At 35.5% G+C, this 25,281-nt stretch overlaps 4 protein-coding genes and 1 pseudogene across 5 annotated transcripts; 3 read left to right on the top strand and 2 right to left on the bottom strand.

The window, feature by feature from the left end:
• Window positions 1-344: 344 nt before the first annotated feature.
• Window positions 345-1,615, bottom strand: LOC132163861 (F-box protein At5g49610-like; annotated as a pseudogene).
• A 1,528-nt stretch (window positions 1,616-3,143) lies between these two features.
• Window positions 3,144-3,752, top strand: LOC132163860 (F-box protein At3g07870-like). The gene has a single exon (XM_059574239.2). The coding sequence runs from the start codon at window positions 3,144-3,146 to the stop codon at window positions 3,750-3,752; it is 609 nt and encodes a 202-aa protein (XP_059430222.2).
• Window positions 3,753-3,822: 70 nt separating this feature from the next.
• LOC132164347 (NAD(P)-binding Rossmann-fold superfamily protein) lies at window positions 3,823-8,790 on the bottom strand. 2 transcript variants are annotated; one of them, XM_059574844.2, is made up of 9 exons: window positions 8,414-8,790; window positions 7,858-7,970; window positions 7,635-7,688; window positions 7,427-7,511; window positions 7,041-7,146; window positions 6,504-6,590; window positions 6,312-6,409; window positions 6,008-6,117; window positions 3,823-4,175 (listed from the first exon to the last, which is right to left on the bottom strand). In XM_059574844.2, the coding sequence occupies exons 1-9, from the start codon at window positions 8,712-8,714 to the stop codon at window positions 4,110-4,112; spliced, it is 1,020 nt and encodes a 339-aa protein (XP_059430827.2). In that variant the 5' UTR covers window positions 8,715-8,790; the 3' UTR covers window positions 3,823-4,109. The 2 variants fall into 2 exon arrangements, with proteins under 2 accessions (XP_059430827.2, XP_059430829.2); XM_059574846.2 differs by having other exon boundaries at window positions 7,858-7,965; window positions 8,414-8,623.
• Window positions 8,791-8,883: 93 nt separating this feature from the next.
• On the top strand, window positions 8,884-16,721 carry LOC132164047 (indigoidine synthase A family protein). Its single transcript, XM_059574455.2, has 13 exons — window positions 8,884-9,019; window positions 9,289-9,400; window positions 10,328-10,438; window positions 11,120-11,202; window positions 13,350-13,409; window positions 13,538-13,598; window positions 14,350-14,456; window positions 14,557-14,634; window positions 15,257-15,302; window positions 15,429-15,549; window positions 15,668-15,753; window positions 15,928-16,011; window positions 16,472-16,721. The coding sequence occupies exons 1-13, from the start codon at window positions 8,945-8,947 to the stop codon at window positions 16,492-16,494; spliced, it is 1,047 nt and encodes a 348-aa protein (XP_059430438.2). The 5' UTR covers window positions 8,884-8,944; the 3' UTR covers window positions 16,495-16,721.
• Window positions 16,722-22,637: 5,916 nt separating this feature from the next.
• On the top strand, window positions 22,638-25,162 carry SCL3 (scarecrow-like 3). The gene has a single exon (XM_059574508.2). The coding sequence runs from the start codon at window positions 23,530-23,532 to the stop codon at window positions 24,952-24,954; it is 1,425 nt and encodes a 474-aa protein (XP_059430491.2). The 5' UTR covers window positions 22,638-23,529; the 3' UTR covers window positions 24,955-25,162.
• Window positions 25,163-25,281: the final 119 nt, after the last annotated feature.

Below are 25,281 nucleotides of genomic sequence, written 5' to 3'. Positions count from 1 at the left end.
AAGTTGTTATTCGTTATGGTAAACAATTGTCAATTTTAATCCTAATGCTCTTGTATTTATTTTAAACAACGTCGATCATCAAATATATTTATTTCCATGGACTAATTAATTCTATATTTATTCCTTCAATTAAATCTAAATTAATGAAAAAGTATTCTACAATTAATTAACATAAAGGTTGAAAAAAATAAATTGAAAGCAAACTTGTCTTGTTTTTTATTCAGAACTAATTAAGAATTGACGGAAATTGTGACATTAATGGGGAAAGGAAAATCAAAGAAATAAACAAAGGATTAACCACATATATATATATATATATATATATATATATATATATGCATGCATTACTCCTCCTGAAACATATCAAGTGATAGTAGAGTACTACCCTCTTCCCGAAACATGTCAAGTGATAGTAGGGTACCCATGTTGTGACATAAGACTTCTCTTTCAAAATCGAACACCCTTGGAATATAGTGGCGTCTGCGCTTTAGCACATCGGTCTTTGGATTATAGAAGAGAAAGCTCTTCCAGTTCACCGTCACTAGTATTTCACCATCCTCAAACAGCCCCATAACTCTAATGGATGGTAGAATACTGTTCACCTGATCAAGATAGATCTTGTATTCTTGGACCCACTCTTTCTTTTGATCATATTCCTTCATTACCCATATTTTATAATAACAACGGCCAAGTCTCCTCCGAGATCAACTAAATGAAAGGGGGTCCCAGTTCTAGATCTGGGTGGAGAAATCAACCCAAACTCCTCCTTCCCAACATCAAAATAAACAATATTAATTAGATCCCTATGAAATTCATGCGAAGGAACGTCGTTATAACCTGGGGGCTTAAAAAGCCAAGGAAGGTTATAACCTTGGGGCTTAACAAGCCAATGAAGCGCTCCACGTGCATATACAGGCATTTCATAGAAACCACGTTCCCATTCAGGCTTGTCATAGAAACTACAATTAGGAGGACCTTTAACGGGTCTCCATGAGGATCCTCTACCTCCAAGAGTGTAGACTTGAGCACATAAATTACCATCTTGGCCTGGATTTCCACTGAAAAAAACTACAACAATCTTGTACGTATTTGTTGCACAATCAAACCCCAAACCATAACTACACTTGCAATCTGAATCTGAAGTATGCACTGGAGGCCACGGGGTGCCTATGCATGGCGGACGTGGCAGCTCTACAACTTGTTGCCGTTGAAGATTAACCAAAAACAAAGGGCTATGGTTGCAATTCACAAAAATTCTTGTGAAGCAAAGCAAACCATTGCAGCAGCTCTCCAGAGAATATGCATTTAATTTGCGACTTACGAACCTTAAGATCCCGCTTCTATCTTCTCTAAACACCGGGACGGCCGGTTTGCGCGTAGGTTCAAGAACTAGAACTTTGGGCTTTTCAACGCATTGGAGTCGATGCAGGCGAGCAAGGTATGGATCATCGATGATGGTGCACCACAGCGGAGAGACACACTTGAAGCGCAAGAGTGTCTTGATGGGTAGTCGGGAAAAGATGTCGAACAGTATATCCGACGGAAACTCCTTTGGCTTCGCCCCATCCCCATGGTAAGTAGCTTGTTTTACTCGGAGGCCTTCGCCAGGGTTCATGCTATATAATTAGGTTGAGTGTACGCTAAGCTATTGCCAAAGGATCAAGTGTGTTGATACTTTTTAGGGTTTAATTCTGTGATGATGTATATATTTATATATGGACTTGGCTTCTATGACTTCATAGTTTAAAAAGTGGGGGTTGGAGAGAGAGAGACGTGGGGCTAGTGAGGAAAAACCGAAAAAGTGGGGGATATGGTTTTCTCTTATTCCTATGTATTTGGCCTTTGGGTGCTCTTAGAAATAAGATAAGAAAGGGGGAGAGAGAGAGATAGGGCATATACGGGTGGTTCAAAGTTAAGGGGATATATTTATTTTAATAATAATAATAATAATAACAACAAAATTATAAGTAGAGACAATTTCTCTTGTACTTATTAATACGGAAATTGCTAGAAGGTGAATTAAGTCAAAAACCGATTTTCTCTCTTAATGGTTTTAAAACAATAACATAAAAATATCATACATTACTCTCAAATATCAATTTTTTATTATTTTTTACTTTTATTTATAGGAATTGATAATCGACAATTAAATCTGGTAATTAAGTTGTAAAGCAAATATGATACTCAATCTTTGCTGAAAGAAAGCAAGGAAAAACTTGCTTTTAGGAAGAATAATCTCTGCAGCTTTCTCATTGAGCTCAAATAGAAAAGAGTTATAATTGTAGTTTATCACATCAAGCTAACAAGCTAATCTTGATGTGATAAGATAATAAACTAAGAGGGTTAATACAAAAGGGATACTAATTACAAAAGAGAATTATCTACAAGAGATTTGATAGAATTGATCTATTTGTCTTTAATAGCAATACTATAAGTAGGAGTTTCTATAGAATTAGATAACTCATAAAAGATAGGCTCATCTGCAATCTTGTCCAGACAGGATTGCAGACAAGAGCAACCAGAGAGGCTCGTCCACAATCTCTTCGAGACGAGATTGCAATCGAGCTAGAAGATCACTGGAAGTCACAGAGAGGCTTTGCTCTTCCTTAACAAAGAATATCAGGTCCATTATAGATTTTTTAAAGAAGTCATAATGTCAAAAAAATTAAGAAGTCGTAATGCCAAAATAGGGGTTTCTTCTGTCAAAATTTTACAACGTGATACAACTTAAGAATATAAGAAACACAATAAATCATTTTAACATGCAGGTCGAGCATGGAGACATCACCTTTGTTTGTTTTAAAAAGACATATTTTTGTAGTCTGAATGCTGAGGTATATGTTTGTTTTAACTGAGGGGTTCTACCACTTCAGAACATATATGACAGTTTTGCCAAGTTTGGTACTGAAGTGTAAATTGCTCAAGCTATGTAATTATAAGTTTTTCAAGACTGTTTTCACTATTAAAACACTGAAAAATCTTCTTGAATATAAGTTGTCCAAACTGGTTTTTAGATGTGCGTAGCACCCACCGCTAACACACTTTTCAAAACAAATCACAACTTTTTTAAAAAGACTTAACACTTTTCGAAAAATAACTAAATACATGTACATTTTTTTCAAGTGTGGAGACTGTTGTTACATATGAAAAAAAAATTGTTGGACTTTTGTGCGGCTTATTTGCTCAAGTGTACACTCTTGGAGGCACAGCCTCGTGGAGAGCCATTAGCAAAGGTCAAGAGTCTCCTTGTCCTGTGTTTGGATCGCCTATATACGCACGCGCGTGGAGCGCTTCATTGGCTTGTTAACCTTGGTACCAGCACTCGGGGTTATCTAGTTAAAGGCAAGATTGTTTATTTTGATGTTGGGAAGGAGGAATTCGGGTTGATTTCTCAACCCGAATTTCGCCCATGTCATTTAGTTGATATGAGAGGAGACTTGGCCATTGTTGATCGGTCATCTGATAAGGAAATTGAAATATGGGTAATGAAGGAATATGAAAAGAAAGAGTGGGTCAAAGAATACAAGATTGGTCTGGCAGGGGCACAAGTTCGAGTTATAGGGCTATGTGAACATGGTGAAATACTACTGAAGCTGAAGCAAAAGGACAAATCTGGAAATAATTATTTGTTCTATAATCCAAAGACTGATGTGCTAAAGTACAGCCACATTCCAAGCCTCAATGGTGACACACAAGTCCTATGTCACATGGGTACCCTGCTATCAGTAGCTAAGTTTAGGGCAGCAGAGTAATGGTTCAAGCCTTCGCTTATTTATTCCTTTTTTTAGAATAATAATAATAATAATAATATTGTGTCAAAATTTTGGTCAATTAGCACCATTCTGAATAAAGCACAAGATGTTTGAATTCATGTGCATGGTTCAGTACAAACAATCGACAAACCAATGCTATTGAATAATTTACAAATCCATTATGTTGAGAATGGTATGAAGAAAGTCTTGAAGTGCTACACCATTGCTCTGTAATTCTCTCACTATCTAATAGTAGTCTTTTGAATTTACATAAATAATAATTATTTTATGTACTGTATACAGTAATGATAAACAGAATCTATACCTTAATACACATAGATGAACCAAATTGTTGAGTCATTGGCCTTGTGCAGCTTTGAATAGCTCTTGCCACTTCTGTGGATCACTTCCTGGTCCTTCCCCCTGCATGCAAATTTCAATTTGGCAAAATGAAGCAATTTCTGAAGTATGGCAGAATATGGTAGAGTTAACTAGGAGTAAATCTATGCGGTTGACACAGATCAAGCCTAACTGAATCCCGAATTCAGCTCCAGATAAAGAATATTGGTAAATAAGTGAATGTGCAAAGACTCTGGTAAACAAGGCCTAAGAAATTGTACTGCACAACATTGGATCTCACAAACATTTGATAGAAACATTCAATATTCTATGGTCCGCATAAGCTCCAAGATGACACATTTTACAAAAATACAAGATGCGTTCAAACATGTTTCTTTCTGCTTTACGGATTCGCAAAACCTGTTATGGATGAAGAAGAAGGCAACACATTGCTTATATAAGATAAGATAAACGGTGGATGTTGAACATCATGAAACAACCAACTTCAAAAATCTTAAGACATTAGGAGAAAGTGAGAAACCCATTTTGTTTGTCATCAACTAAGCATTCTGATAAAAGCAACATTTGTGTTAAATGTTGTTAGTGCACATATCAGCCTGTTTTCGAACAGCCATATATATATAAAGGTTTCTTTAACTATTGATGCATGCCAAATGTTCACAAATTGCCTACACCAAATACCCCATGCTCATGTAAAGCCACAAATCTAATGTAATGGAGTTGAAAACTTTCTATAATAGTATAGGAATGCCATGGTTCGCCAGTTCAGGGAGATACAAGGAACTATCTTTAATGCCAAAATCAAAGACAAAAAAATTCGGCTACTCAAGCAAGAATGAAATGAGTCAAACATTTTTCTTATATTCTTTTTATGCACCTTTACAATGGTACATTAGCATATGTTATAAATCTTAATGAATGTGTATTATAGATCAAATTTGTATCTATCTAGATCATTGATGTGCATTAAAAAGAGTATTACATCAGCTCAAGGTACTCATTGAACGTAAATGCCAAAGTAAGAAGGGACCGTTACTTTACATATTGATTATCAGGTTCATCCTTTTGTTTAATGCATCAATTTCAAAAGGAGTACCACTAGTAGAGGATACACAGCATATGTGCATTCAAACATGTTTTAAGACAATTAATCACATTGATGGCAAGATCATCAAAGAGAAATAGGCATTGCATCAATGCCCACAATCAATTCTTGTCCTCCCTCAAAAACTTTACAACTATTTCAGCCTAAAACCCTAAAAATAATAAGGCCATAGCTCGCACAAAGAAACTCACTCGAAAGGTCTCAAAATCGTCTCCACATGGAAACCATACACCCTCATCAATCACAAAACGGCTACTGAAAGACCCTACAGGAAAAATCATGTACTCTTGACACCTATGTTACCATATTAGACAAGGGGCCTCTCCCACTAAAAAGGCACACATCCTCAGGTACACATATACTCTCTTTCTATTCGGTTTTTTCCAAAATAACACCTTACTGTCTTAAGCATCGGATGTTCCCCGCCGGCTGATAGTCTTCCCTTGTTTAGCAGGTGGTCCGTCACCACTCTGGCCGTTTGAAAAAATGCTTCAAGACAAACAATACTATGCAGATTTAGACATCAATTGATCTTATTTAAATGAATCCCTCACAAGAGATTCAATATATTTCAAAGTGGACTTGGCATGGTAAAGTGGACTTTTTGGTGGTGATGACTTGTTCTGTTTAGAGGAAGAAAATGTATGCATGTGTGTGTGTGAGAGAGAGAGAGAGAGAGAGATTAAATAGACATTACTATGCAGATTAAATATTTACATCAATCATTACTTAAACATTACTTCAATTGAATTTATTTCATAAACTGATGCAGTCATCTTTTGAAGATTACCTCAACTGAATTGATTTCATAAACATTGCCTTGAGTAGATTCTATGTCCAGCGCTTGTATGCAAGCTTCTGCAATTACAAGTCTGCTAGCCTCTCCAACAAGTTTATCTCCTGAGCACTCATTTACAAACCCGTCAGACAAAAGATATATGAATAGAAAGAAAGAATAAATTGTCAAAAATTACATATACAGATGAGGCTATTTGTTATTTGATTAATAGGTATATGGATCTATAATCCATTTGACATGATAAAGAAACATGTTGCATCGTGTTCCACGAAAAAAAAAATTTATTATGGCATACCTTGACCTATAAGGACTGCACGTCTTTGCCCAGCTGTAGCTTTGAGCAAAGTATTGAGATCATAAGATGTGTAAGGTCCATCTGTCAATCTGCCAGGTCTGTTACATAGACACATTTTGCTAAGCTGACGCCTCTCTCAAGTCACTATGCATTTGTTTCTGAGAATCAAGTTAATAATAATCTGTGCCATACCTGATTATGGTAAATGGAAGACCTGAATTACGAAGAAAATCCTCCCCCATCTTTTTAAATTTCAGAACACCAAAGAGGTTCATAATGCTATAGAAATAATACAGAATAATTAAATTAGCCCATGGTACTAGAAAATAAGCAAGTTTTTTTAGTCAATTCATAATTTGTGAATATATAATGGGATCAATATCCAGTTAAAACTTCACAACAAGCAGTTTGAACAAGCTGTAGCCACAACAAGAAGAGAACATAAAGATCCCCGCTTTCATACCACTGAAAAATATATACATCTGCTGCAACATATGTATGACCTACACTCATTTGTAACACAGCCTCAAAGAACCACTAAAGAAAGGGTACATAATATGTGACTTCCTGAATAAACTATTGGGAATGTCAATTTGGAAATTGTGTGAAGTTGAGTAGCAACCTCAATATTTGTTTATAGGGTCCTAACATTTATATATGTCATTAAATAATAATTTCCTTATAATTATTTGTTTTTTAATTTTCCATCCATTCAAGAAGTAGTCTTACCTCCATGGTAGTTCGTTGAACTTTGTTACACCTACTGATGAAACAAGAACAATTCTCTTCAGTGAAGGCGGCAGTGCCAATACAAGGTTTCTCACACCATCCCAATCTTCAATTAAAAACTTATAGTCAAAAGCACTGAAAGCATAGATACATGTGGAAGTGTGTGGGTGTTTGTGCACGCATGCCTGCAGTCATGTGTATACACTTAACTGTGATTTGAAGGCACAAGAACGATGAACTCTACCGACTATGCAGGGCTATACTTCAGCGCACAATCAGTAGTACAAGAAAAACTTTGAAGATTGTGTTGTCTGTCTTGTTACTTGCAGACTCTTGTTTACTCATGATGCTAAAATATATAATTGATGAAAAATATTAATCCTGACCTACTCTCTCTGGTGTATTATCCCCATCCCACCGTTTAGAAGGAAAGGCTGTCGTTCCCGTGCAGCAAATCACATGTGTAACTCCCTTAAAGACAAGGTTTTAAGAATAGAAGTCATATATTGCCCAACATTCTCTTCATCATTTATTGAGAAAAATAAAATAAAATAAAAGAATAGAATGCAGATTTGAATAAAGCAAAAGAAAAACCTCAAAGATAGATGGATCTAAAGCTTCTGGATTCCGAGTATCCCCTTTAAATACCTATCAAGTTGAAAAGCTCTATGACTACAAAGTCTAACATCCTGAGGGAAGATAACAATTATATACTAGAAAATTCATATAATTATGCTCCAAAAATAAAAATAAAATACGTGCAGATTTATTATTGATGAGGAATAGTTGATGCATAATTCAGTCAGAAGGCTGCCACCTGCAATGTCTCCTCATCTTGTTTACCAAACAAGTCGATTGCTTTCTCAGGATCTCTCACTAATAGCCGTGACTTGATATTCCGGTTCAGCAATGATGCTACTACCAACTGCCCTGAAAAGTAGAGAAAAACACTAAACTTGCAAACGCCCCCAAACAAATTAACAAAAGGGTATGTGTGAAACTGAAAAATCTTGGTGGAAGCCATATCAATTGCTCAAAAACCGGAACCCAATAACAAGAATTATTGCTCATAAAAAATTCACACTTTACTTCTAGCCTCTCCCTCTCTTTTTTGTTACCAGCTTATCGATAAGATTATATGATTACATGGTTTGTAAATGCATTATATTGCAAATACAAACTTTCAATAAAAACACACAAAAAAAATCAGAATGAACATAAAGAGGCACAACAATTACATGTACTAAAGTTCTTTAACACAAACTGTCAAACACTCGCATATATACAAACGCACACAAACAAATAGGGTGATAAGCATATATTCATCCATGTCGTATCATAGACAGAAGAGGAAAAGAGCAAAGAGTGCTTACCAACTCCACCGGAGCCGCCAACGACGAGAACGAACTTAGAAGACGAAGAAGGAGCAGTTTTGGAATCATGGGTCGGTTCTGAACTTGAGGATTGGAGGACTTCCTCCTTGACAGCATTGAGACCTGGCGATCCTCTTCTAGAGCTTGAAATGGTCTTAGAAGAAGAAACTACAGAACAAAAGCTTGATAGTGGAAGAGTAAAACATGGGATTCGTCGATGGGGTCTCGGGGATACTTCAACTGGGACTGGGAAATCGGGAAGTGGAGTGAACGAGAGTCTGGAAGCCATGAACATGGACATGAGTCAGCAACAAGCAGAAAAGCGGAAGGACAACGGTTGTGTGGTGCTGGTTCTGTTTAAGGGGTGGAATACCAAAATGATCCATGGGCCCCTTGGTTGAGTTTTGTTGAAATAATAGGAAAAAAGACACTATACAAAAACACAAAAGAAAAAATAATAAAAATAAAAAAAGGCGAAAAAAAAAAAGTTAAAACGATGGGCTTCGGATCGCTCCCTTCAGTTCCGTGGAAATGGCGTCTTCAGCACTCTCAAGACTAACGAACCTGCGGAGACACTTCCGACCCACGGACTCGAACAACAACAAGGTCCCCTATGCCTATGGCACCCAACCTTCCCTTCTGTTTCTTTCTCTTTTCATATATTTTTTTCAACTTCCACTCTTCCAAAGCGGTTCTCCACCTTCAAGTTTCAAAATTATCTCTTCTGGGGTTTTAAACCAATGCTTAAACTGATTAACTAATATTCGATTTACCCATTATTCCTAGTGTGGTTCCTCATCCATTGCTGCTTGCTTTTCTCGGAACATGAACTGATGAGTCGCTTTTTAAATTTCTTTTCTTTTTATTTTTCATAGGGGGGCAGTGATGGTGCTGGTGGAGGGTTGATCAAGATTTCTACAGAGGTATCTGAAGCCTTGTCGCATGGGCGTGCGGTAGTTGCTCTTGAATCCACTATTATTTCCCATGGTAATGGTCATTCTGTTCTTTGTGTGTTCTTGCAAGTTTGATGCTTTGCGTAACATGATTTTTAGTTCTTTGAGAAATCTGATGGTATTTTTGCTCTGTTTTTATAGTGGGAAAGGGTACACCTTATGAAAGAGGTGACTAGGTCGAATCTTCATTTACCCTCCTCTCCCCTCCCTTTGGGCCAATTACTTATCAAAAAAAAGAAAGCGAAAATACTTGATTCCTTTTTCATGCTCACTGGCAGCAGATGGTTTTCTAGGTCTAATTATTTCTAAATTAAATGATTATTTTCTATGAACTTAAGCTTTTGGTATAATTGGTAATTCATCACGGTAAGAGAGCAAGTTGTGTGGAGTTTAAACCCTGTATGCACATTATACCTTTTAGTTAAATTAAATTCCATGTGTTGGGTCTCAGGGGAAGTGCTAAAATAATGGTTAACCAATTAAATTCATTATTTCTCAATAGCTTAAGCTTATAGGATGAGTGATAATTTATCATATACTTTGTGACGATGATTGGTAAGATTTTATAATTTATTACACTTTGCTTCATTCATAGTAGCATTTCTTTGCACCTAAATTTATATTTACATGGGAATGATTTTTCAAATTAATGTTTCCCATGGAAACAAAGAAATGTAGGGAACGTTATCTAGAGTTTCAGAAACTCCCCAGGATATTTGTGGGTTCCCTTTGGCATCCTTTTGAGTTGGAAAACATGCCTACTTAACATTTAAATTGATCCTAATTTCATTTAAATAGCATTTTAAGTGATTCTGGCCATAATATACATAAGTTTTGAGGAATTGTTTTCTTGATTCTCTAGAAAGGAAATAATATGCATTTGTGTTTACAACTAAACCTCGTATGTACGTTGCATAATATCTGGTGCAGACTCTGACTCATGTTCTATACATATATTCAGGAATGCCATATCCTCTAAATTTGGAGACAGCGAAGGAGGTGGAATCGATTGTTAGGACAAACGGAGCTGTTCCTGCTACTACTGCAATTTTAGATGGCATACCATGCGTAGGTGTTTATATTGAACTTGTTCTTGTACTACATATCCATATATGTACACTTGGAAAATTGACAGTTGAAGAGGTTCTATCAAGTAAATCTAGTGTAAGACAGTAAGAGCTTGATCAAGTGATTGTACTGCATGAAATTAAACTTATTTAATCAGTAATATAACTTTCGAGAAATTTTAGGAATATAATGCAAATTAGATGGATCTATGCTATCCAATCATGGTGATATTTTGACATACTTTCTGTATAGTGGAATCCCTCATAATGTCACAGATGCCATTTTTGCTTAAACAGCATGTTTATACTGTTAGGCATACATGGTGGTCCCTCCCTACCTTGTACGTATTGGATGTTGGACACCCAAGAGAAACTCATTCTACACAGATATAACAGAGCGTGGATAGGAAAATTATTGTAACCGGGCAACCTATTGATTAGACAAACAATGGTGGGCAACTGTAAAAAGATGGATCATTATTAGATTATCAATAAGAAAGAAGGTTGGAGTCTGCATTTGGTTTTATATGTTGAGTACATATATGTTCTATAAATCAGCTTTATCGAGGCCTCAACTTTTTAAATTCAAAATATTCTGGAAAAAGAAGTAGTAGTCTTGCTTAATGCTGGTATAAACTATTTAAGTTCATTTTTACTTTGTAATGTGGAAATATATCTATGTATAGGCTTGAGTGTGGAAGAACTGGAAAGGCTTGCTATTTTGGGAACAAGAGCTCAGAAGACAGCTCGGAGGGACATTGCGCATGTTGTGAGTAGCTTTTAGATTGGCCACCAAGTTCATGTAGTATGTTATACATTCATCAACATTATTTGTTATTTTCATTAGTTGATTTTTTGGATATCCTGTTTTGATCAGAGGAAGTTTTTTTTCCCACCAAGTTCATATAGATGTTGAAACCTCAAACTGTTATTTGAAACTCATTAAATTGTCAAATGGTAACGTTATTTCTCGGACTGTCCTGTAAGTAATTTATCTTGGAATTAAAGGAGCCACTAAGCCATACTGATGGAATAGTAGTAAACCTGTAATGTGGGGTAATTAAACTGACCACAAGTACTTTCATGTTTTTCAAAGAAAAATAGTAATGATTCCTTAAACCTTGTTTATCTAGTACATTTTTATGCAATACTTATATTGGAAATAGGTGATTTAATAGACTTCAATCAGCTGCACTGGCAGGACGAGTCTAGAATGAGATTTAGACTCCTTTAACTACGAAACTGCTAATATGCATTTCGAACTCAGGCATGCAATCATCCAGGTCTTGCCTTGTAAGTTCTCCAGTGGTATAAAAAGAAAGTTGTAGTTCTGGTTGGGGTGATTAGACTATTTAAATTCAGATTTTGTCCCAGCTGCCCATTTTCTCTTTCAAGAAAAATCTCCATTTAAGCAGATCTGAGAATCCTACTCAGAATCAGACCTTTGTCTGAGGGTAACATTGTTGCAATTGGAAAAACAGGGACGAAATAGACACATTAATGGAAGTTGAGGACCAAAAGTGTACTTATCCCTAGCTTTCAATATAAAACAAAGTCTTTCTTTTTGTTAGAGAGAGGGAAAAGTGCCCCTGTTCTAGAAGGTAGTGAGGTGTCCCTATGAGATGTCCTAGTGTGAGGTGTCATAAATTTATAATATTGTATTTACTCCTATAAATACTAGTGTATGAATGAAAAGATTGTGAATTTGGAATCACTATATTTTCTTAACACTTTTAAAGCATGTGAACTGGCTGCCAATTCGATAGATATTAGGGTTGGTTTGGAAAAATTTTGAGAAGCATTTTGGGTTTTGAAAAGGGTAAAAATTGAGAATTGAATTGGTGGGGGCCACATTTGAAAAAGTGTTGTATGTGGGGTCCAAAAAAGGAAATTCGTGTGGTAAAGTTGGGGAATGTTAATGAGAAACTAAAACTTCAGTATTGTTTTCACAAAATCAAAGAAAAAAAGAAGCTCATGTAGTTTCCACAGTGGTAGCCACCTGGCGGCAGCTACCGAAGTGGTCAACTGGCAGGCACCACGGGGCTGCCAGACGGTGCTAGTGGCCACCACCACCATGGGTGGCCGCCTTCATTTTTTAATTTTTTTCATATGTAACAACAGTCTCAACACTTAAAAAAAATGTACATGTATTTAGTTATTTTTTGAGAAGTGGTCTTTTTAAAAAAGTTGTGATGTGTTTTGAAAAGTGTGTTAGTGGTGGGTGCTACATCTAAAAACCTGTTTGGACAACTTATATTTAAGAAGATTTTTCAGTGTTTGAAAAGTGAAAACAGTTTTGAAAAACTTATAAAAAAAAATATTAACAATGGGTAAAGTGTAATGACTTACAAGACTAATTACCGCTGAAGATATTACATAGCTTGAGCAATTTAAACTTCAGTACCAAACTTGGCAAAACTGTCATATATGTTCTGAAGTCGTAGAATCCCTCAGTTACATATACCTCAACATTCAAACTACAAAAATATGACTTTTTCTAAGCCTGGCAATGTTTTGGCAAAAATATACATTGCCCTCTTTTTCAAAGTCTGGCAACGTTTTGGAAAAAATATACATTGCCCTCTTATTCTTTGGTTTTCTGAATCCTTTGAATTAACTAAGTATTTCACATCTGCGAATGTTTCTGTCATGAATGTTTAGAGCTTGTATATACTGTTTAGAATTTTTAAAAAAAAAAAAAAAAAAAAAAACAAAGGTGATGTCTCCATACTCGATCTGCGTGTTAAAATGATTTATTGTGTTTCTTATATTCTTATGTTGTATCACATTGTAAAATTTTGACACAAGAAACCCCTATTTTGGCATTATGACTTCCTTTTTTGACATTATGACTTCTTTATTTGGCTGTTATTTCTTTTGCTGCTGATTTTACTTGCTCACTTATGCTCTTTTTAGGTGGCTACCGGAGGGAATGGAGCAACTACTGTTTCTGCGACAATGTTCTTTGCTTCTGTGGTGACCACTATACTCTTAGCTTTGTTATTTTCCATCTGGCTTTGCTTATGCAGGTGTACTATGCACATTTTTAAATTATAATATCCTTAATGTAGGTTTTGCTTATATTTTAATATACATCTCATCAGGTTGGCATCCCTGTATTTGTCACTGGGGGTATTGGAGGAGTACATAGACATGGCGAGCAAAGTAAGTTTACCTTTATGTATATCAGATGTTAGAAATAAGGTGATGTTCTTGATGGACGCAACTTTTATATAAGACTCCATGCATGCTGTTTTGGCTTTTTTGGATCGCAGAGCCTTCTTTCATGGACCCTATCCTTTGTTTGCCACTGATGCTTCATTTAAGCAAACCCATTTAGGCGTAGGGTTTGTTTAATCAACAAGTCATATGATCTGTACATTGTTGAGTTTATGGTCCATGAGATGGTCTGGTTTGGGGTACAGATTGGCCATGTCTGTAAGCGGCCAAGAGCAGACACTTTTCTGATGTTTGACTCTATCATTAATTATTATTTGTTCAGCAATTTAAATAAAACATGCAGTTGAGGGTTTAGGGTTTCTCTGGGATCTAGGGTTCTGTTGTGGGTGTCTTGCCGTTTCTCTTTTTTGGGGTTTTTTTTTTAGGGGGGAGGGGGGGTTTGGCATTGTCTTGTATACTTCATGTGTTCTAAGGTTGTGCCCCTCGCTTTTTTTGATATGCATAACATTACTTATATATAAAAAAATAAAAAATAAAAACGTGCAGTTGCTAATATATTTTGCCACCTATTATTTGTAGTTAGGATTAACGTACACAAACCATACAAGTTATGAATTGTAAAAATGCACTACTGATTCCCTATAATTTTCAAGTTCTTTATTGATTTTGTTGGAGTTCAATCACCTGTGAATGAATATTTATGTTAGTATTCATATTCATTGTTCTTCCTTTGCAGCAATGGACGTATCATCTGACCTTACTGAGCTTGGAAGGACCCCAGTAGCAGTTATCTCTGCTGGTGTAAAATCAATCTTAGATATTCCCAGGACCCTGGAATATTTGGTATTCACCAACTCATCTCCAATATAATTAGAACAGAAATTCAGATTATGAAGTATGATTTAAAGGTTTTTTTTCCTTACATTTCTTGTCATCATTACAGGAAACACAGGGAGTTTGTGTTGCTGCTTACAAAACCAACGAGTTTCCAGCATTTTTTACAGAAACAAGTGGCTGCAAGGTATTGATGGTCAACTCTATTTCAGAGAAATGTTTCTTAGAGTTGCATTGCTCTTCCATTCAATAAGCAAATTGTGTTGTCAGTGTTATTGTTTTGTTTTAAAAGCTGTCAAGTTCAGTTAAATTGCCTTGGTAATTTTTGTCTCCACTCTCAACTATAGTTTCTGCTATTACTTTAATGTTTTCTTTATGGCCATTAGCATGTAACATTAGACCCGGTCAGATGTTGTGTTCTTGGGCATAGACAGCTAAACCTCTTCGGTAGGTAGTGGCTAATACATTATACTATATACCTCTCTGAGTTGGTTTTTTCTTTTTCTCCCTTTAAATTCCTATAATTGGTTTTACATTTTATCAACTTCTGAAGATCGCTTCTTATTGTTGTGAAAAACACTTTTTTCATTTAATTGGGGTTTGAAAGTTTTTGTAAGATTGTAAAGTTTAAGAGATGTAATGATAAATACACCTACAAGTAAGAAAAAAAATAGTTATATGGATGATCTCTTACACAAATTTTAAACTTCTTGGGTGGAATTATTTTGCAAAAGTGTCAGTGAAGATAACTTTAAGGTTTGACATCTTGTACTGAAGTTCTTTTTCCCAATCATAACATAAAATTCTAGGTGCCTTGTCGTGTAGATAGCCCAGAAGACTGTGCTCGGCTTATAGGCAAGTGACAAAGTCAGCTCCATTTTATCTTCTTCTTCTTCTTTTTCTTTTTTTATTTTCATTTACCTTCAAAAGTTTTCAAGTAATTTCTGTTTTCATTTTTTTTTTTATTATTGTTTTTTGCAGATGCAAACATGAAACTCAAGCTTGATACTGGAATTCTTTTCGCAGTTCCAATTCCAAAAGAACACTCGGCTTCTGGAAGCATAATTGAATGTGCTATACAGGGAGCACTTAAAGAGGCTAGGTAAATGTGCTTAAAGATGCATGCAAACATGAAACTGCTTTTATTTTTGTTTGGTTTTTCCTTTTTACATATTGTATATCCCATACTAATTTAAATAAATCTGGAGTTGGATCCTCAGGGAGAAGAATATAACCGGAAATGCTGAAACTCCTTTCCTGCTTGCAAGAGTGAATGAACTAACTGGAGGAGCCTCACTTGCTTCAAGTATCCTTTCTCAATTTTATTATATGAGTATTTGCACTTACTTTTTACTTCCCAAGTCACAGCTTATGCTTATATTGACTAAAGTTAACTGGAATTATCTGTTTAAGCATGTGTCTATATTTCCACTTTTTTTTCTTTTTTTTTTTTAATTTAATTTTCTTAACCAACTCTTAGACATTGCACTTGTGAAGAATAACGCTTTTGTTGGTGCAAGGATAGCTGTAGCCCTTTCCCAGCTCAGGAAATCTTGTAATGAAGGTGGGATTATTTTGCTGATCTGTGATAATAATTTCATGATGTTGACAAAAAAAAAAAAGGGAGCTCCTTTGAGTCTTTAAGTTATAATTGGAAACCTGACGAGAAATAGTGTTGAGAAGTATTGGGCCAAACCTGGCTATTGCGCCTCATGAAACATCATGTCTAAGGTTTGATCCTCCTTGAATGCAAACAATTTTTTGGGCCACAAGTCCGAGCTTTTACCCAACCGACCTATGTGAAGGGGGCGCTTCAGTTTAAAAATTTAAATTTTTTTTAAAAAAAAGGGTCTTAGTACTGGCACTAGTTCTTTATTAATTTCAAAGTGAGGGAACATATTTATAGAAATTGCACTAGGTGCTTGAAAAAAGAAGAAAAGATTCTCATTGGCTCCTTGTTCTATTGGATATGATTGAGCTGCCTTGTTTTCTCTCAAAAGAAGCTCATGTTTCATTTTCAACAGGTGATGCTGAGTCAGTGTCATAGGCCCCAAAGCTTCTGATCCAGATCCGGGCAATCCAACAATGTGGCCAGTTGAACTTTCTTTCTTCCTTTGTGTGACGTTTTACTCATGATGACAATGAAAAACTGATCTGAAGGGCAAACGTGTCAATTTCGTTGCCATTTATTAACTGTATTGAATGCTCTATGAATTGTTATCTCCCACTGCAACAGAAATAATTTCAAAAGTAGATGACGTATTCTGCAGTTATGATCTTTAGTCTTCCCACCGCCATAGCTTTTGTAGTTTATGTACTTAATGTCATCAAAACCATTTATTAGAGCTATTGCACAGCATTTTCAATCCCTAGGCCCCTACAAAGTTAATCCGACTCCATTAGGTTGTCATTTCCCATTTCCAAGAAAATCTACTTCGTATATCCTACTTTGCTTGTGCTGTTAATTTTTTCTGGCTCACCATTTTGCTTATTGAGGCAGCAACAACCAAAATGACATTATTGTAACAGGATCCAAAACTTTTGGAAGAAGTTCTTCATCAGTTCATTTGAACGGATAATTATTAGTTACCCTTATATTTAAAGGGTATTATTGTCTTTTTACTTTTTAAAATGATAAAAATATCCTTCTAACTAACTAGATATTATTCTCTAGTTCAAATGAACTGGAGAGGATTTTAATTTCTAACTTTTAGTCCGTCTCTCAACTCATCAATGCATTACATGTGAATTTTGCTTGAAGGATCTTGGGCCTATTTACTTTTTTGGTGTTTCGTCGAAATTCTTCTTGCTAGCTTTAGAGAAAGGCGTTCTCTAATCATTCTCTTCTATTATGATTATTGTGTCTCACATGGATTAAGTTTAATTTTAACCATGTGTATATAAATTCTTAGACACCATTCTTTTACAAGCCGGTTTTCACAGGATCAAACACATCCCCATAAACTACAACTTTTTTTTGCAGGACAACCTCAATGTTCGTGAACTATCGTTGAGGTTGAGGGGGCGTATTGAGACAACAACAATTCAACTCAAGCACAAGATAGAGGTGAAGAGTTTTCAAAAGAGAAAAATGTTGATGTCATTAGATGATAACAAATATATCTCTTTGCAACTACCATATAGCTATTTCGTTGTACCAAGATATTTATAAATACAAACACAGCTCCCATAGAGAATATGACACAGACAAGAAGAATTCTTGATTCTTATCTGCAATTTCACCAGATAAGTTAAACATTGGTGTCTACTCCAAGATATTGAAACTTAAAAAGCTCATCCCAACGGTATCTTTTAGCATACAATAAATTACTAAGCCCTTGGTGTATGAAAGAACTCAATATCAAAAGTGAATGGTACTGCTTAGCTCTCTAAAATTCGTGTATTTTAGAGAGCTAAAGTATGTTTAGGTTTTATGTGGTGGCATTAGGATTTATGACATGCTGATGAGGCATCCGAACAACTTTAGAGTTCCATGCTTTATAACATCTTCTCGAAACATCAACGAACGAAAATTAATCACCCCAACATGAGTGAACGGGCTAGCAAACGAAACTTTCTGACTCGGATCCGTCTGATACTAGCAAATAACCTTATAGACGAAACTCACTATCTAGACATTAATATAAGATGAATAAGATAACAAGAAGAAAAAACTAATTATGATGATGAGTATGGTATTCTTTTTCTTTCTCTCTCTCTCTCTAAACATGTGGGTTTGTTAAGAGTTTAATTTTAGGACGTCACAATCAAAGCATGATTCCACACATTCTACATCTCTTTTGTCTTCTAAAATTAATGGTTTTAGACTTTCTTTCTCACCCCACACTCAAAACCGTTCAATCGGTTAAAGATTACGTCTCATGAAACAGAAATCACTAGTTTGAATCTCTTATCCAGGGGCGGAACCATCCTATGGCTTGAGGGGTCCCCAAAAAAATATTTTTTTAAAAAAAAATAGACCTTTAAAAATTAAAATTTGCACCCCTCCCCCCGCCAAGAATTTTGTACTCCCAAACTAAAAGTTCTAGTATTAAGATTTTTTATTATTATTATTTTTTATTCTTTTGTTGAAGTTGGTACAAAATAGTTAATTCCTATAAATTAAAAGCTTTGAACGAAAATATCAAGGAACATCTTCCTGTAAATACCTCCACCTCCACATCCACCTCCAGCATCATTAGCATCATTTTGGATACTGCTTTCTAACATTCTCCATTTGTCGCTTTTTACTTTATGATTCTTACCTTACCACATGGACCTTATATATATATATATTATTATTATTTTTCTCAGTAGGTGAAACAAGGCCCCACTTCATGGCTTTATGGTTTTTTTTTTATTTTTATCTTTTGGTTGAATGCAATTGACGTAAGTGGGAATTAAAATTACAAAAAGGAATTATTTTTAATTGAATTTCTTAAGGTTTAGCCTGAAACACGTCCTGCTTCTTGGTGGCCACATGCATGAATCCAATGAAGTTAAGACAACACCGATTTATCTACTCGGTCTTATCATATTTAATGACCCTTCTCTCCTCCTCTTTAGGATAATGGACTCTATTTCTTACAATGTTTTTATAATATGGGTTAAATGCAGTTTTGGTTTGAGTGGTTAAAGCCAAAATTAAATGGCCGCCTCAGTTTCAAAAAGTGTTAGAGATAATACTTGTCGTTAACCGAAAAACTTAGTTGATACTTTTGAAAAAAGACCGTCAAATTTTTTAACGGAAATCCATATCACCTAGCTTAAGATCATAACACGTGTCTCACATGCCACATATTTTAACCAAATCATAATAACTAATGGTGTGGCCTTGTATCACAGGGGGGATACCTATGTTTTTTGTGCTATGGAGAGTGCAGGAAATAATAAAAAAATTACTCAAACTAAATTTTACCCATACTTAAATAAAAACAAGAAATCCGACCAATTGCATTAATTCTCACCATTACCCAAATCTCAAGATAACGAGTGACCTTTGGACCAGGAATAATACTAGATATTCCAACACTTTTTCTCAAATGATCCGGTCCATTCAATAAATAAATAGATTTATATTGCTTTCTTATCTTAAATACATGTGGAGTTCAGATCATTTGGGAAAGAAAATTTGAGAAAAAGTGTTATGATGCCTAGCAGCCCTCTTGGACCAAACCAGGAAAAAAAATTTATAAAAATAAATTAAAAATAAAAATAAATAAATAAAAAAAAAAGAGGAGGAAAATATGACATTGTGGTGATGTCTTCAAATTAAGGTGAGGCACCACATGCAATGCAATAGTGTTGGACTGTAATTTGAGACACCATTATGACAGAATCACAACTAATTAATAGTAATGAGTTATTGGTGGAACCCCCTTGTCATGAGCTTTCATGAACCCCCATCTCATCCAAAATTTCACAAAAAATACAATACTTGTCTTTTTCAAAATGGGGTCAGAGAAATCAATCTAATTTCTAAAATTTTCATGTGATTATAACACGTGAGAAACACGTGTTTTTTTAATAAAATTTCCTCTAACTTTGTTGATGCTATTAAGAAAGTATACATTTCTCACATGTTTAAAGAATAAATGATTTTATAAATTTGGTTTCGAAAACCCAATTTTAAATAGTTCATCACTTTTATATACAAACTTTATGTTCTTTTTTTTTTTTTAGAATAAAATAGATTTTTGGGATAAAATAGTTATTCACTTTTGTATACAAATTTTACAAACGATCATGATCAAATCCAAAAAAAAAGCACTAAAAAAACAATCATAACAAAATTATCGCATAATCTAACTTTTCTTGTATTACTATAACAATATTCAGAAGAAAAAAAAATAGTAGCACCAAAAATGTCAAAAATGTTTAGCGCCTTACTAATAAAAACATACGGGATGTGATATTCTTCTAAATTGGAAGGGAATTCACAAATTCCTTTTTTTTTTTTTTTTTTTTCTATTCAAATAAGGGAAAGCGGATTACATGAGATCAAACAACCACATAGGGGTAGGCACCCCAACAACAAAGCCCAAATAAAAATGCAATACAAATATAATAACAGTAACAAAGTGTAGGCAATGGTTTCATTCATGATCCAAAAACCGTAAACAAGTCGGACCTTTTCAAGGGCCGTACAAAGCGGTGACAAATGGCAAAAGGACACAGTGACAAGTCCCAAGCAGTAAAGAAAACAATGGAATTCACACATTCCATTGAGTATGTAGATTCCTTTCTATTTAAGTGGAACCAAATGATGTACGAAAATTTTTACGATTTTCATATAAATTAACGCCCCATTAGGGTTTTTATGGGACACTGATGAATATATATGGCTTCAAAATAGCATTATATTATCTATAAAAATATATGATTAAAATATTAAAAAACCCTAAACCACATCATTTTACAATTATAAAGAGGGTCAACTTGTCAATCTCACAATTACTTTTATATATATATATATATGACATGTTCCCATTGTATTTATTACCAATTATTATATTAATATGTCCTTGTGTGGATGGGAACATATAATAAAAATAAAATTAATAATTAATACAATGGGTATCATAGATGTATCTGGCCCTTCCAATTGGCCCCAACAAATCTATTTCCCTTTGAAGATACATGCACGGATTAATAGTTGTGTCAATGTCAATATGATAAAGAAAAGCTTCTTATTGGAGAGGAAAAAAGGTGTCTCTCTCTATTATATTTCTCTGTTTCAACTAATATTATCTAATCTTTGTTTTTTAATCTTCTTTAATAAGTGTTTAATAGTTGCGTTAAACATATATAACAAAAGGAAAGCTTCTAATTGGATAAAAATAAAGTGTCCTGGTTATGGCCTCCCCTTTCCACTTGATGAATGCCAATTACTCTCATTTTGAGCTTTGGTTTTGTGTTCGTATTTGTGTGGACATAAGTTGGGAGTATTATGTGTAAGGTTGGTAATTTTTTACACGAATCTAATCTGAAATTAGAATATTATAGTTAATGGAACAAGATCCTCTCCGGTTCATTTGAACCGGATAATATCCCGTTAGTTATATTGAAGAGGTATTTTTGTCATCTTAAAAGTGAAAAAGACAAAAACACCAATTCAATATAACTAACCGGAGATTATCATATTTCATAGTTGATGGGTTGTTTAATTAAATTGAATTAGGTTAGGAACTTGTGACTGACCTATCTGCAACATTTATGACTGACAATTTTTTACACGATTCGCGAACCCGACACGAACCCAACACATATTTAGTGGGTTATGGTTATGACCCATTTAATAAAATGAATATGATTATGATTTACCTATATAATCTTATACCGACCTAATCATGTATCTTCGTTATTGATATAACACCCTCAACTTGCATCCTATACCACAAATACAATATACATGATGCCTTTAATTACTCGATTGTTTAGCAAAGGGAAAGAGGTCAATAATTATTCTCTTTTGACTTGAAACTTTGCAATGTCAAAATTAATTTTTTACCAAATAAATTCAGTAGATGTGACCTTGAAGATTATCGTTTGTATGACTTTGAATATATAAACCGAAACCCTAAAATCCAAAAAACTTTAAACCCTAATCACAAACACAAGATTTGGTGATATTATGAGATCATGCAAAGGATTCTTAACCTGGCGATTTGTGATTGGATTTACTAGGTGTATGAGATAACGTGGTACAATCCTGAAAACCCAAAGATTATGACATGGCAAATAGATAATTTCTTCATTATTATTTTTTATGTATAAAATAAAAGGAAAAAAATAGGAAGAAAACAAGGATTTGAATATTGACACCTAAGACTCCACAAGTAAAGATAAATGTGGTATCTACTTTTGGCTTTTTCCCTAACCTCCTTGTCTCTTTGTCTTAACTTGAGAAGATAATACCAATTGTATGGTCATTGCCTTTGAAAAGAAAACAAAATGGGGTTCTTGGAAGCATCTTGGGGAGCCTCCTTGCAATTCCCACACTTGCCCCACTAGGAAACAAGACTCAGGACTTTGTTTGTCTTTGTTAGGGCATGTTTGGATTCATGTAACCTCTGGGAACAATAAAAAGTCGATTAGGCCAGCCCTGATTCCCTAGTCACCTTATATGAAGACAAAAAACCACAGAAGTGGAAGTTTCAGAGCGAGAAAATAAAGACAATTTCTAGAGAGAGAAAGACAGAGTTTTGGGGAGAGAGAGAGGGAGAGAAGGCTCTCTCACCTACTCACAAAATTCCATATTCCACTTAGAGTGAAGGACAACAAAACAGTAACGACAAAAGGACCCCCCACGCATTGTCGACAACGTAGCCATGGACAAGCCCTTACAAAGAGAGCAACTTTAATTAAGGGGGATTGAATTTTTCTGTGGGAGAGAAACAGAGGAAACCCAGGAAGAAACCCACAACAACAGCTGTTTCAAAAGAGAGGGGGGTTGGAGAAGCAATCTTTGGAATTCTCGTGGGCCACCATCTGGGTTCTTGATCAATTGCAAAACCCAGTAAGGATTTGGCTGTTCTTGTTTTAGTTGGCTAGTTCTGGTTCTGGTTTGGTTGAGCTGGTTCTGTTTGTCTACTCTGTTTCTTCTGTGACCGCTTAGATGCTTTCCTCTGTGAATTTGAGCTTAATTGATGAAAAAATATTCTATAACCGTTTTGAGTTCTAGTTCTAGTGAAAATTGCCTTTCTGATAACTTTCTTTGATTTGGGTTCCGCTTGTTGTTTGATCTTACCCTTCTACTTGTTTTGCCTGTTCTCCTTTCCTTGCATGCTTGATCTGGCGAATTTGGTAGATCCTTAGCCTTCTTAGACTTATAACTAAGCCCTCACGGGCTCTGAATCTGTATTCTTTTGCTTTGTTCTTGCGAATGGTGACAGGGGGCTAACCATTTTTCTCTATTTATGATTTCATGCAAATTTGGCTCTTGCATGAGGGATATGATGTTTCCTTAGAAGACCCGGACTTCCTCATCATTTAGATCATTTTGTGGAGTGAGTTTTCTTCTCTTTTTGTTGAAGATAGTCTGTCTTTTTTTCTCAGCTCCCCAAATTGTTGTGATTGTTGTATGGGACCAATGTTTCAAGACGAAGGGTCTTCGTCTGTAACTTCGTCGCCTCTCCAATTATTTTCCATGATGTCACTTCCTCCTAGCTTAGGATCACCATACCCATGGCTTAAAGAACTTAAATCTGAAGAGCGGGGTTTGTATTTGATCCACTTGTTGCTCACTTGTGCAAATCATGTTGCTGCCGGTAGCCTTGAAAATGCAAATATTGCCCTTGAGCAAATCTCCCAACTCGCCTCTCCTGATGGTGATACCATGCAGCGCATAGCTGCATATTTCACTGAGGCACTTGCCGATAGAATCCTGAAAGCTTGGCCTGGTCTTCACAAGGCCCTCAATTCCACTAGAATAACATTGGTTTCTGAAGAAATTCTTGTTCAGAAACTGTTTTTTGAGCTGTTTCCCTTCTTGAAGTTGACCTATGTGCTCTCAAACCAGGCTATTATTGAAGCCATGGAAGGGGAAAAGATGGTTCACATAATTGACCTGAATGCAGCTGAACCTGCCCAATGGATTGCACTTCTTCAAGTTTTGAGTATACGGCCTGAAGGCCCACCCCATTTGAGAATCACTGGAGTTCATCAACAGAAAGAGATATTGGACCAAATGGCGTATAAACTGACTGAGGAAGCTGAAAAACTGGATATCCCATTTCAGTTCAATGCCGTGGTTAGCAAAATAGATAATCTTGATTTTGACAAACTCCGTGTCAAAACCGGGGAGGCTCTAGCGATCAGCTCAGTTTTCCAATTGCATTCCCTGTTGGCCTCTGATGATGAACTCTTGAGAAAGAAATCCCCACTTGCATCAAAGAATCTGAATGGAAGTCATTTACCTAGAGTCCTGCAAATTAACCAAAGCACATTGGGTGAGCTGCTTGAGAAAGATATGGTTAACGGGCATAGCCAGAGTCCTGACTCAGCCTCATCATCGCCTATATCTTTAAATGCTTCAGCAAAGATGGATAGCTTCCTTAATGCGTTGTGGGGTTTGACACCGAAGCTCATGGTAATAGCAGAACAAGATTCTAACCACAATGGATCAACTCTAATGGAGAGGCTATTGGAAGCTCTTTACTCTTATGCAGCACTGTTTGATTGTTTGGAGTCTACAGTGCCAAGAACGTCATTGGAGAGATTGAAGGTGGAGAAGATGCTGTTTGGGGAGGAAATCAAGAACATCATAGCATGTGAAGGAGCTGAGAGGAAAGAAAGGCATGAAAAGCTTGAGAAGTGGATCCAAAGGCTTGATTTGGCTGGGTTTGGGAATGTGCCTTTGAGCTATTATGGTATGTTGCAAGCAAGGGGGTTGTTGCAAGGTTATGTTTGTGATGGGTATAAGATCAAGGAAGAGAATGGTTGTGTGGTAATATGCTGGCAAGACCGAGCCTTGTTTTCAATATCGGCTTGGAGGTGTAGGAAATGAGATCTGAATTACTGATCTCCCAGGTTTTAGTAATTTTTTTCTTTTTTCTTTTTGTATGAGAGAATTTTGTTCATCTGCAATTGAATACTGTTAAGAGTGTTCTGATGGTCCTCCAATTACCCAGCCAAAAAAGGCCATCTTCTTTTATTACCTACATATAGAATTTGTTTAATTCTTCTCATTTTATATCTAATGGAACCTTAACCAATGTTTGGCTTGTATATTTATGAACTAATTTTTTGCATTTATCATAATGGATCTCTCTAGGCATTTTTCTGCAATTTAATTACAAATATTGCAGCCTCAAATTACATGGATTAAACTTTA

Source organism: Corylus avellana, chromosome 8 (genome assembly GCF_965113065.1).
Source record: "Corylus avellana chromosome 8, dhCorAvel1.hap1.2, whole genome shotgun sequence".
Taxonomy (NCBI): Eukaryota; Viridiplantae; Streptophyta; class Magnoliopsida; order Fagales; family Betulaceae; genus Corylus; species Corylus avellana.
This window is presented reverse-complemented; position numbering and strand designations above follow the sequence as displayed.

What these genes read in the sequence shown, in the direction of transcription:
- LOC132163860 (XM_059574239.2), top strand. Translation starts at nt 3,144, where the DNA reads ATGAAAAAAAAATTGTTGGACTTTTGTGCGGCTTATTTGCTCAAGTGT.
- LOC132164347 (XM_059574844.2), bottom strand. Translation starts at nt 8,714, where the DNA reads ATGTCCATGTTCATGGCTTCCAGACTCTCGTTCACTCCACTTCCCGAT. An exon ending in AAGATGAGGAGACATTGCAG is followed by an intron (nt 7,689 to 7,857) that starts GTGGCAGCCTTC and finishes TCAACTTGATAG; the next exon opens with GTATTTAAAGGGGATACTCG. An exon ending in TAGATCCATCTATCTTTGAG is followed by an intron (nt 7,512 to 7,634) that starts GTTTTTCTTTTG and finishes CTTGTCTTTAAG; the next exon opens with GGAGTTACACATGTGATTTG.
- LOC132164047 (XM_059574455.2), top strand. Translation starts at nt 8,945, where the DNA reads ATGGCGTCTTCAGCACTCTCAAGACTAACGAACCTGCGGAGACACTTC. An exon ending in CGGACTCGAACAACAACAAG is followed by an intron (nt 9,020 to 9,288) that starts GTCCCCTATGCC and finishes TATTTTTCATAG; the next exon opens with GGGGGCAGTGATGGTGCTGG. An exon ending in GGAGGGACATTGCGCATGTT is followed by an intron (nt 11,203 to 13,349) that starts GTGAGTAGCTTT and finishes TGCTCTTTTTAG; the next exon opens with GTGGCTACCGGAGGGAATGG.
- SCL3 (XM_059574508.2), top strand. Translation starts at nt 23,530, where the DNA reads ATGGGACCAATGTTTCAAGACGAAGGGTCTTCGTCTGTAACTTCGTCG.